Source organism: Musa acuminata, chromosome BXJ1-8 (assembly GCF_036884655.1).
Source record: "Musa acuminata AAA Group cultivar baxijiao chromosome BXJ1-8, Cavendish_Baxijiao_AAA, whole genome shotgun sequence".
NCBI lineage: Eukaryota > Viridiplantae > Streptophyta > Magnoliopsida > Zingiberales > Musaceae > Musa > Musa acuminata.
The window spans coordinates 42595898-42608565 of record NC_088334.1 but is presented as its reverse complement, the minus strand read 5'-3'; the positions used below and the strand labels follow the sequence as shown (position 1 = coordinate 42608565).

The following is a 12668-nucleotide window of genomic DNA, read 5'->3' as shown; positions in this document are numbered from 1 at the left end:
AACCGTTCGATCTACTTTGAGAAACGTGTCACTCCTCGAACAGATGGCGTGGATTTCCAATGGGAACGTTGTATCCGAGCATACTTTCTTAATGATGATTAAACTCATGTTAAGTGATGCTTTTTATTCATGTGTGGCAATAATAATGACAATGATAACAAAGCAAACTGACTCATCTCCATCAACACCAACCAATGGGAAGCAGCAACAGCTCTGCTAATACAGAGGCAGAGAACACTCGGGGGCCGTCTTCCCGTTGAACCTCTTCTTGTCCTGGCAGTAGTCATAGATCATGTAATTGCTCCTTGCCCACATCAGCTGACCCTGCTGTGCGTAGCTCAGCTTACTGTAAGCCGGCGAAGTCCACCAATTCGCCGGGGTACTCGCAGAACACTGCGCAGTGCTGCCTTGCCAGTACGGACAAGCTCTCAGGTTCACTTGCTGGTATCTCGCCGTGAATGGAGCGTTCTTCCAGTCTATCTTCACGAGCCCACCTCTGGTCGCCCAGCCGTCGCCGTTCCAAATGCTGGAGTAGGCCCTCATCGCTTGCTGGTTGGGGAACGCAATTCCATTCTGCTGATAGTTTCTGAAGACTCGAATGGGAATGCCGTCAATGAACCACCTGCAACAGTAGAACAAAGTCGATGACCATTATATGTTCAGAAACTACAGGGGATATGTGCTTCAGCTTATCACAGAGAGCTTACACGACTTGGCTTGGATTCCAGTGTATGGTGTAGTTGTGGAAAGCAGCAGTCGGGTCGAACCAAGGATAGAACTGCACTTCTCTGTTTCCCAGCCCTTGCGTGTAGATGTTGGTGTGGATGATGTAGGGTTGGCCGGACACGTTGCCGAGGAATTCGAAGTCGATCTCGTCATGCTTGTCCCCTGTCGAAGACATCTGGACCAAACGCAGAGGAAGAAACTACTCAATCCAACATCATACATACTCTGTTTAGGTGTTTCACGATAAGCATTTCGGAGCGGGACTTACGTAATATGTAGTCACAGTACCAGCAGAGTTCCCGGGGACCAGCTTGATCTGCATTTCTATGCTTCCAAAGAGAAACTGATTCCCAGATTGGATTCCACAACCTAAAAGCATTCACCGAAACATATTAGATGGTAAAGACGATCCTCCAAATTCTATTTTGATTGCGCATGTATCTATTATGCCTCATTTCACCTTCTTAAATAGAAAAAGGATGATTTCTTATGAATCTACTTTAAAATGGAGCAACTATTGCATACCTGAGATGTTATTGAGGCTGAGTGCGAAGTTTTGGCCATTGTTCCAGACAGCCAAGTTCTTGGGACCCCAGTAGCAGGACATGTCTCTGTAGAAGTTGAAATCTGCTGCCATAGTTCGTTCCTTGGCAACGAGAAGAACAAGACCGGCGACGACGAGGAGGAGTGCACGAAAATTCGCCATTGCCGGTTGAGATGACAGAAGCCATGAATGCATCAGTATATATAGGCTTCTTCGAGGTGTGCAATGCATCGAAAGAACAGAGCATGATCATGAAGACATGTTCACCTCAGCATGTCTGGGCATTATTCTTCCCCAGCTATGTTTGACGCAACACAGGCGTTGGTTTCAGAGAGTTGTGCCCCCCACTAATGCCTCTGGACTTTATTATGCATCTTGCTGATATATAAACATATATTTTGTTGACCAACTGCTCTTCTTCTCATGTAATGTTCAGCCTAGCAAACTCATAATTATTTACATTTAATTCCATGGGAACATAACCTGTGGGTCTCAAACAACGAATATGGACTTAATATGGTATCGGATTTAATATGTTTCCTTCCTATGCGAAGACCAATGTCAGTAAAAGTTTTTGACATGATCCTTTTTAACATTCAACTTAGTTTTCCGAAATGGAAAAGAAAAAAGAAGATTAAGAGAATGATAAGTAACGAGGGGGGTTGGTTTTAAGTGGTATTTACGTGACTGTAGATAGATTAAGGAATGATTGATTCTGTATTGTAAAGCTGAATCAAAGAATAATCCCACCTTAAGTTATTTTGAATATAAATAAAGATATAATTGTTTTACTTTGAAATTTTAAAAAATTTAAGATTATTCATGTAGAGTAATATAGATGCAAGCAGCGTCTTTAGTTTTCGGTATTCTATCCAATAATTTTTTATCGACTTTTATTAGATCTCATATATAGGATTCAATAATTTAGAAGTTTATTAGATATCCAATAAAATAAGAACTCTTAATTCATATCCGAACATCTACTCGTCGCAATACATATTATCGTCATATACTCCATACTTTCCAATTCACAAGCAATTCTACCTTACCTAACTTCATGTCACTAAATTGATATTTCAATCTTTCAAGTTGAGGGAAGAAGTTGTTCACATCTTAATCAGTCCGATATGATTCGGATCTGTATACACAGAATTATTTGATTTGTCTTCAAGGTATTCTAGCTGATCTAAGATCACTAAATTAATATTCCAATCTTTCTAATGCTAAAAATATTGAGAGAAGAAGTTATTAATGTCTTAATCAGTCTGATGTGGTTCGGATCCGTATGTATAGAATTATTTGATTTATCTCTGACGTAAAAATTTCGAACTCTCCTGACATAATTTTTTTTTTTTGAGAAAAAGATAATTTTGGACATCGGCTTAGAATATCCAACGTTATATGCTATGGAGCGGTATGGAATTTCGGATTTGGTGCGAGAATTATTGGACATGCTGCGTCGATATGCACGCGTTTTAAAGCACCAGTCACTGATGCACTACATAGTACATCGACCCGAGTCCGTTTTTATTTGAGGTGGGCTTATGGATCAAGGCCAATGGCAAGGGTGCGGATTCATGTCATTCGAACCCGACACGATCTCTTAACGGATCGTTCAAAGACGGGTCGGATCCGAATTTGACCCGCCGGGCTCAGGTCCTCTCAATTCTCGAGCATCGTCGACCTCGTCGAAGAAGAAACAAGTGGACTCCCCCGCTCACGTACGTCTCCACCCTCAGCCACCTGTTGCTCTTCCCACACTCCCCACGCCACTTCGCTCCTCTCCTCACCTCACCTCTCTCTTTCTCTCCGTACCTTAACGGGGAGAAAGAAGAAGAGAGACGACATCGCGGCCTTCCCATTTCTTCTTATTTGGAGTTTCTTTTGGGCTATCGCCCTTCATATCATATACCAAAAGATCTCCATGGAGGTCGCCTCATCTGCCGCTCTGACCCGCCTGAGTGCCTTCCCCACCGCTTCCGCTGCCCCGAATCGGAGGCATGTTAATCCGTTGACGGCTGGGCTGGTGCCCTTTTCCACCCATCTGCCCTCGCTGGCCCGAGGGCTTGGGTGCCGGGCCGTGTCCCGAGACCTGGCGCCGGTTCCGGCAGCGTCGGATGGAGAAGAGAAGACGCCGGTCTCGGCTGCGCCTGTTTACACGCCCACTCCACCTAACAGGGAACTTAGGACTCCCCATAGCGGGTAATCGTATATGACTAAAGAAGTTTGGAAATTTAGTTCGGTGATTTGTGTTGGCTTGAATTCCTATTTGGCATTTTTTACTATTCAAATTTTCTTTAGTTATGGCTGTGATTGTTAAGATGGGTTTGGTGATTCTTATTGGCCCATCCCTGTTTCTTGAAGAAACAGTAGATGTTTATGCAGGAATCCAAGTCATAAATTCAGGTTTTACTACGGTCCTCCTATTCAGCATCTTATTCTTTGCTCAGAAAATGATTATTTTCTAGTTTCATGCAGCTTGTTTCTTCTCTGGCTTCTCTAGATTTATTCAGCTCGATTAATATGTATTCACCAAGTTCTAAATATTATGTACTCTTTTCTTCTTTAAGTTATAATTCAACATTCTTTTAATAGTGGTTAAGTGGTTGACAACATCATCATTTTTTATTGTTAAAAGAAAAGGGAAATGTATAATATGTTGTTATGTGTTCTTTCGGTCCGCGCAACTTGCTTAATTCCAATCAAGTCAATGTGAAAATTTTCAGGTATCATTTTGACGGGACTACACGGTTGTTTTTCGAAGGATGGTATTTCAAGGTATCGATCCCTGAGTGTAGGCAAAGCTTCTGCTACATGTACTCGGTGGAGAATCCTGCATTCCCAAATGGAATGGGATTGTTGGATAATGCAGTGCATGGGCCTCGCTTTACTGGGGTTGGAGCTCAGATTCTTGGTCCCGATGATAAGTATATATGTCAATTTACAAAAGATTCAAAGAATTTTTGGGGAAGTAAGCCTCTTTTTTTTTTGCTTAAATAATGCCCTTTTCTTGTAGTATTGTTTGCTTATAATGCAAGATTTCTTATAATAAGTTATGGCCTTGTTCCTCATTGATTTCTCTAACATAATCGAAGTCCCCATTTTGATTGATTAATGTGACAAAACTATCAATAAGTAAAAAAGACCACATTGGAGTAGCTTAAAATTGTCCTATGAATGTTTAAATAGCTTCTATGATGTTGGAAGACAATTTATCTAGATGAAGCAGAGGGATCTAGTCTCTTGAAGAATGTCAGCTTGTGTTGAGCTACCACGACAATCAATTTTAGTGTCTGTAAAATTAATATTTACATAAAGAATATTGTCAAGATTAAACCAAGAATCCTAGGATTCATATGGATGCCACTCCAATGATTAGAGTGGTTAAACTTTACCAAGGGGACCTGGTTGTTCATGTGTCAAGAGTTTTGTCACTGACTATGCATATCCAAGTTTGTAAACCAAATTGATGCTGATGACAGCATTCGACAAAAAGTCTATTTGGTTGACAACTGGGAATCAAAACTAGATTCTGGATAGTTTAGTTTTGACCATGTCTAATGGTTAATCTAGTAAATCGATCTTATGCTGCATATTGGGCTGGCAAGATCCAAGCCTGATTAAAAGTCCCTTTTATCAAAAATAATTAATTTTTGCAGTCTACTAAGTACTGATTTGTTGACTTTGGATTGTCGGGATTGACTTAGATATCTGATCTAGCTGATTTTTGTTGATCTCAAACAATGTGAGGCAACTAGTAATAGTTCTTAGCTGTATCTGGCCCAATTCATCGTTGATCTAACCCATGAAACTTGATTTTAACTGTCACCACATTAAGAAAAGAGAAGGCAAAAATGCTGACATATGAATAAACCCCTCTTTGACCTTTTTTCCATATTTGGAAAGAAAAAAAAGATAAAGAATACAACATACAAACAATATTTTATTTGGCATATGCATATTGTTTGATACTTATTGGGTTATGAAGAAAATTTTGAAGTTTTTTGTTTTCTGGGTGGTTGTAGCTTTAATTTTATGCCTGTGCTTTTGATGACTGTGTCACAGTATGATGGCTATTGCCACAGAATACATTATAGTAATATATTCTACTGCTGTTATATTTTTACTTTTAACATTTATATGAATCCTGTGGCAGATAATTATGTTATTTTTCTTGTTCTTTTATATTCTGCTTCTATTTTTTTGCGTCAGCATTTAGCACTTTGTATTGAATGATGTTATGTTCATTTGAACATAATTCCTATCTACTAAATGTTATTTCATAGGTAGGCATGAACTTATGCTGGGAAACACCTTTGTAGTTGGGAAAGGTTCAACTCCTCCATTTGAGGAGATTCAACCTCAGGTTCAACTCTTTTTATTCTTATTATTCACAGACAGCTATTTTGTATGTTTCTTTTATTTTTATGGTTTAGCTGTCTCGTTTAGTAATTAGCATAATTTCGTGCATAAATATAATTAACTATTTTTACATGAAAAAAAATCATGAACTAGCAACTGAAAATAAACAAGTACAGGATACTGTCATATATAACTCAACTCAGGTTACTTCTTTGCAACCTAGTTATGGGTGACCAAGATTTGAGTTGTGGACCGGGAGTTACAGAGATAATCTACTTGCTTATAGGGTAAGGCTGCATATATTGACCATCGTCATATCTTAATATGGTGGGAGCAACATCACTCAAAAGTTCATGTCTCAACAACTCACGTACGATCATACATCGTAGTAACTCAAGTACTCAATCTGAAACCACATGCAGTGTTTTGTGAAATTCTGTCCTACAATGTTGATGTTGTATACTTACTACAGATTCTCTATACTGGTCCAGAATCATGAGGGCTGTTGATATCTAGTCACTGTTAAATAATTTTGGTGTACACGAGGACCAATCATCCATGTGGAGACGACTCGCCAATCTCCGCTATGTTAGGGTAGGGATTGATATGGGAACAAGATTTGGGCTGGAAGGAGTATTCAAAATGTAGATAAGCATGTCCATTGGAAAATTTCACCTATGTGGATTATGAATTGGAACGTTGGTTGTCAAGAGCTGGCTCATGAATGGAAGTTATTTGGGTGCTGATTGGTGATAATCAGATCTGGCAGACTGGGATCATAACTTGTTGTAGTCATCTGACTGGAAATCCGTTCAAGGTTGCTGGCTTTAGTATAGATTGGAGATGATTGATGCTAGATATAACAATGGTAAATCTATTGAATAGATTGGTTAACAAAAACAAAAAACAAAACTGAAAATGTTACTTTCAGTGTGAATTACTAGGATTATATAGCCAAAAAAGAAAAGGATTGGTCTTGGATGGCTGGCCAGGGTATGAGTGTGTGTGGCAGGTGATGTCCATTTGGAGTAAGGCAACTGTGTTTGGCCTTTTGGGTTTGGGGGAGGGTGTCAAATCTTACTTGTATTCACACCAACACTTGGATCCATGCCTCAATGGTTTGGGGTGGTCAGTGGTTTGCAGGATCAAGTTGCTGATTAGGCGGTGAGATTGAGAAAGAAGGGAGGCTGGATGGTACCCTAGCCAAGGGTAAGAATTTGAGGGCAGAAGCATTAAAATAAGATAAAATAAACTCAGATAACCAATGATAAAATAAACTCAGATAACCAATGAAGTTTTGATCAATTTAGAGAAGTGTGCATTCAAACGCGATATACTAGACTAGTACTCCGGTGGTATATGCAGGTCTATGCTGGATTTCAGACTTGCATGTACTTCCTGGTCCTGCATCTACACCGTAGGGCTTGATTCTGTGGATATTTGTATTCTTATGCACAATATGTAAAATAGACTTTGTGATATTTATGAAAGGACATTGCAACATAATGTTTTACAGTAAACCGTGATAATGGGAACTATGGATTTTCACTTGTTTAGTTTATAATATATCTTGCTGAAATTTTTTGGAAACTGAAACTTGCATAACACATTAGAAGGATTCTACCTGACATACATGCATATGAGATCATATCTAAAATTATAGCATATGCATGATAAGCATGTGCTTATATAAGTAATGAATAAACATCTGTAATTATTCTCTATTAAATGCTATCTTAGTAATTCTAATTTTGGCTTGTTTATGCAGGACTTCCGTAAATGTGTTTCAGAAGGTTTCCAAGTCACTCCCCTTTGGCATCAGGGTTTCATACGTGATGATGGAAGGCATGTCTTATCATCATAAGAGAACTTATTTGTTATATTGTTTGTAATAATGCATTATGTTTATTTGTGTTGCATATTCTACTTGCAAATTTTCCTTATTACCTTTTTTCATCACTCTCTATATCTCTTAAAGAAATTTCTAGATTTTTTTTATGCACTCTATTAAGCATATTCAAGTGAAAGAAACATGCAATTGTAAGAATCAGACTAAAACAATCAAAATTTGTTTTTTGGAACCTGGGACTTCCTTTTGTGGAAAAAATAATCCTTTTCTATTATCTTTGTGATATCATCAGCACCTCACAACAAAATTTGTAACTGGAACAATTATCTATTTGATTGGTGTTGTTTTAGGTGCCTAGATATCTATGATTTTCGGACTTTCCAACCACTAGATGTTTTGTGTAGTCAATTTCACCATGTTGCATCAAATAATGTCATTTAAGTCTTATAATCAACTGTATTAATCTCATCATTATCCTCAACTGGTAGGTCGAATTATGTGCAAACTGTGAAAACAGCACGCTGGGAGTACAGCACCCGTCCAGTTTATGGCTGGGGTGATGTCAAATCAAAGCAGAAATCAACAGCAGGCTGGCTTGCAGCATTTCCTGTGTTTGAACCTCATTGGCAAATATGCATGGCAGGTGGTCTGTCAACAGGTATTAATTGCATTGTGACCGATGCAAGAAAGAAACCTGAGGTCCTAAGCATTCCTGTTAGAGTGTCATTTGTGAAAATGAATATAGTCTCTTGTCATTTGCCTACCTTATGTAGTAAACAGTTAAATAAATTATTTGCATGCAAGATTCGATATAGATGTATACATATTCATCTAGACATGTCTTTTTCATGTGTACCTGTGCATGTTCATCGTTTGTTCGGGTAAGGGGCTTGGGGATGTTGGGCAGGGAAAAGTTCCTTCAATTCTTGATTCCACAGCAGAAGAGAGCATTTTCTTTAGAGCTTAGTTTGTCCATGTTGATTACTGGTGATAACCTAACTTTTCTGTAATTTATTCCTCTCTTTGTGATTGCTTTTCACGTTGTATCAAGCCTTTTGACTTTGGTGTAGTATCTCTTTGTTACAGAGACAAATTTAAGAATGCAGCATTAGTTGCTTTGTTGGACAGTTTGCTACATTCCCCCTGGAGAAATAACATGCATTACCCCTAATGGTTTAAATAAATGAGCTAATGGTCCAACCAATATACAAGGAAATATTTAAATAATTTCTGTCACACAACCAAAGTACCAGAGGTCCTATTTTTTTTTTAGGTCTAGATCTCTGATTATCTTGTGCCTATTATAATCAATAGCTGAATTGTAGTATATAAGGAGACCCAGTATAACATCTCCAATCCATAATTATTATTGGTCTAAATGGAGTTTACTCCATGAGTGGAGTTTTGCAGGTCAGACTTTTTTAAAGACATATATTTACTCTATTTAAAAATCCTCACAATTCTAATATGCTTATCATGGGCCCAATGGTAGATCCAGTATTTAGGACCTAGAAATATTAAAATTTAAAATAAATTTATCTTAGCCTGTTTGGCTTCTATGTGCAATTTTCAGGTTGGATAGAGTGGGATGGAGAACGTTTTGAATTCGAAAATGCCCCATCCTATTCAGAGAAAAACTGGGGTGCTGGATTTCCAAGAAAATGGTTTTGGGTATGTCTCCGTTTTGGTATGATTACAGTTTATGATCTTGTAATATTTTGCATGGGATGATCTTTAATGCCCTTCACCAATCTGTCTGTTATATGTCTTGAGTATTGGAAGTGTCAAGAAGTCCTGTGAGGTAAAATCAACTCAATTCGTGCTACCTTTTCATGCAAAATACAACAGAAGTGGCTCCGTTGGAGTTGTATGCTTATTGTTGTTACGTGTTTTCTGCAACCTAATTTTGTATAAGTGAACGTGATTGATTACAGAAGGAAATTTGACTATGGTTACACTCTCTTTGAGATTACTAGCAAGTGTGGTGTCTATTGAATCTAATTACTCTAGCTTCTTTATGGAACAGCATAAGTAGCAATGCTGTTTGTGAAACAGCAACCATTTGCTTCTAAATTAATCTTCTTTTCTTGATTGAAACATGTGTAGCTCATCTGAAGACAAGGCTTTGTCCAAGATAATTCAAGTGAATGATCATGTATTTCTAATAGTCTTAATACAATCCCCAAACACAGGGAGCCTGAACTAACTCTTTCAAAGTCGATCAAATATGGGTTTCTGATGTGAACAAGAGACCCCCATCTCTAAATAACAGGGTGAAGTAATAAACAAAAGGTCATGCATGGTTTTTCTCAAGTAGACTTTTTGCCAATCATAATAATCATTTTATTATATGTGGCTAACAACACTGCTGAAATATGACTCTAAAGTATATAAAATATGTTTTTGTTTTCGTTGTGTTTTCTCTAAGAGATCTTATATGAAATCATTGTCAGTAAATGATCCATGTAGCTTCTTAAAAATAATTGGGATCTTACAGCTCATTGGTTTTGCTGTTATACTTTTACTTAGATATTCACATCTGTGAGGATGATTGGCCCTACATCTATTGCAGGTGCAATGTAATGTCTTCGAAGGTGCATCAGGAGAGGTTGCTTTAACTGCAGCTGGAGGCTTGAGGAAGTTGCCTGGTTTGATTGATAACTATGAAAATGCTGCCCTGGTATGATGCTGAAGAACCTGGCATCGTCATGCACAAGCTTATACATACACATGTTACATGTTGCGTATCCTATATGAGTATACATACACATGTTACATGTTGCATATCCTGTACGAGTATACATGCACATGTTTGTGTGAAAGAGTTGTAGACTCCTTTTGCTGTTTTGTGTCATTTGCACTAGTTTTCCATATAAATCATTGTTTTTCTTTTTTGGATTGTTCTGCCTCGTCTGAATGCCCTATTTAACAGAAGGAAGCTAAAAACTATTTGGTAAAAGTGTCAATGGTAGTGTCTGAAGGAAATCCTTGACATGGATGATGGAAGACTGTTGGTCGTAATTTTTTTCCCATCTGAGTTATAGCAATTTTTTCACCTATTCTCCCACCACTAATTCATCCTAAGAACTTATCTCCATATAGAGTGCAAGGATTATGCGTGGATTATTATCCAAAAGAATCTTGGTGTAAGAGACTCCACTTGGCACATTGAAATTGACTATTTTAAAGGATATCATTTTATAGTGTGATCTCTTTTATTACTGTACCAATATTAGTTTTCTGTCATTTATTCTTTTACTGTTTTCTATTATGGTGAGACAAACTAACAGGCTTTACTAGAATACACTGATATCATTTTGCAACTTCAGATTGGAGTCCACTATGGAGGATCTTTCTATGAATTTGTGCCCTGGACTGGAACTATAAGCTGGGATATAGCTCAGTGGGGCTTTTGGCATATGTCTGCAGAAAATGACACACATGTGGTAACTTACCTATATCCTGTTCTCAAGAATTGAATTGGATTCTACATTATGTAATCCTTGAATGTTTCTCTTTACTACTTTCGTGCTGTCATGATGGTGTAGTCTTATTAATGCTTAGAAGTCAAAACTAATGCCTGCCTTAGCTAAATTAGTTTCTATGGAATAGCCCAACAGTCATTCTTCAGGCCTAATCCATGGTTTCACCCAAGCAATAACCCAGAGCTTAAAAGGTGACATACTCTTTTCCGGCCATGTCCAGAAAAGATGAGACTTTTGGGGATCACACCGCATTGATGTGTTTTTGCCCAACCAGATGCCTCAGAAGACCGTGAAGCTGGATTGATTTAGAAACCTTGTTTTCCAAAACCAGCTTTGGGGTCTTTATTTACTAGCAAAGTGGCTAATTTACATGATATGTTTTTTATCGATTGTTGTTTTGCAAATAAATGTTTCTCTTTTAGCATGTTCTTCATCTGTTCCCTTGAAAATTAGATTGAGCTAGAGGCTACAGCTGGAGAGCACGGAACTCCTTTGCGAGCCCCAACAACAGAAGCTGGATTTGTGACGGCCTGTAAAGATACGTGTTTCGGTGATCTTAGACTACAACTATGGGAACGCAGAAATGGCGACGGTGGCAAGGGCAAGGTCGGTTTCTTTCTCAGAACACAAATCTGTTCATCATGTTTCCATTTAGTAGAATTATCCTATAAATGATGTGTTAAACTGCTAGTCTTGCACACATCAACCAAAGATATAAAAAAGATGTGTTTAACCGCTCATCCATATGTTTCACAGATGATCCTCGACGTTAGCAGCAACATGGCAGCCCTGGAGGTCGGTGGGGGGCCATGGTTTTCGGGTTGGAAAGGGTCGACATCCTCGCTGGAGGTCGTGAGGCGTGTGCTTCGAGTCCCCATCGATGTGGAGAGCTTCTTCCCTCTTCCAATCTTCAAGCCGGCTGGCCTGTAGTTTATCACTCATGGTGGGATTATGGAAGTACACATAGAAACATATTCAAATGAGCCTGGTGTCATATCCATGCATTAGCAAAGAATACGAGTCGTACCCATCCCTTACGGCGAATTCACTGTAACAAGTGCAACAGATGCTGATATGGAAGCAGGGCAGGATAATGATCCACGCCATGCTTTGTACTTGACCATCACTGGTTTGATTTAGGGGCCATGTCAGCATAATGGTTTTAGAGGGCTTGGCATGCCCCGATACGGATGCTTCGTGTCTCCAAAAATAATATTAGACAAGAAAAGTGCTGATCTAACATCATGCAGCAAGGTGGGTGGAATGATATTTTCCTGTGGCACCTAAGGTGAAATTATTTATTTGGAGACACTCATACTTATAGTTGAGTGTTTTTTTAAATAAAAAATCATCACATCAAATAGTATATAAGATGTTTACATGTGGACTCAAATCTGAAACCAATGGGTTATCAGTTGTGCAATAGATTAGATGTCTTTACTTGTACTAGTTGCATTGCTTAGATGTCTCTACTTCTACTAGTTGAATTGCAAGTGGAGGAGATAATATACGTATCTGAAATCTAATCTATTTGTAGATTAGATATCTCTACTTGTACTCAAGTTGAGGACATTGATAAACAAGACATTTATACGTGGACTCGGCTCTGAAATCTATCAGTTATCAGTAGGCAATTAGATTAGATACCTCAATTTCTACTAGATGAATTGCTCGTGGAGGAGATTACTGGGAATGGTTTCTG

General features: G+C 38.4%; 2 protein-coding genes across 3 annotated transcripts; one reads left to right on the top strand and one right to left on the bottom strand.

The window, feature by feature from the left end:
* Nucleotides 1-95: 95 nt before the first annotated feature.
* Nucleotides 96-1432, bottom strand: LOC135589133 (xyloglucan endotransglucosylase protein 7-like). Its single transcript, XM_065081437.1, has 4 exons — nucleotides 1252-1432; nucleotides 995-1095; nucleotides 708-901; nucleotides 96-622 (listed from the first exon to the last, which is right to left on the bottom strand). The coding sequence occupies exons 1-4, from the start codon at nucleotides 1430-1432 to the stop codon at nucleotides 217-219; spliced, it is 882 nt and encodes a 293-aa protein (XP_064937509.1). The 3' UTR covers nucleotides 96-216.
* Nucleotides 1433-2987: 1555 nt separating this feature from the next.
* On the top strand, nucleotides 2988-12206 carry LOC135587928 (probable tocopherol cyclase, chloroplastic). 2 transcript variants are annotated; one of them, XM_065079789.1, is made up of 10 exons: nucleotides 2988-3472; nucleotides 3997-4241; nucleotides 5557-5636; nucleotides 7401-7477; nucleotides 7970-8139; nucleotides 9055-9152; nucleotides 10054-10161; nucleotides 10811-10927; nucleotides 11420-11572; nucleotides 11723-12206. In XM_065079789.1, exons 1-10 carry the CDS (start codon nucleotides 3195-3197, stop codon nucleotides 11894-11896), a joined length of 1500 nt encoding a protein of 499 aa, XP_064935861.1. In that variant the 5' UTR covers nucleotides 2988-3194; the 3' UTR covers nucleotides 11897-12206. The 2 variants fall into 2 exon arrangements, with proteins under 2 accessions (XP_064935861.1, XP_064935862.1); XM_065079790.1 differs by lacking the exon at nucleotides 5557-5636 and having other exon boundaries at nucleotides 3237-3472.
* The last annotated feature ends 462 nt before the right edge of the window (nucleotides 12207-12668 follow it).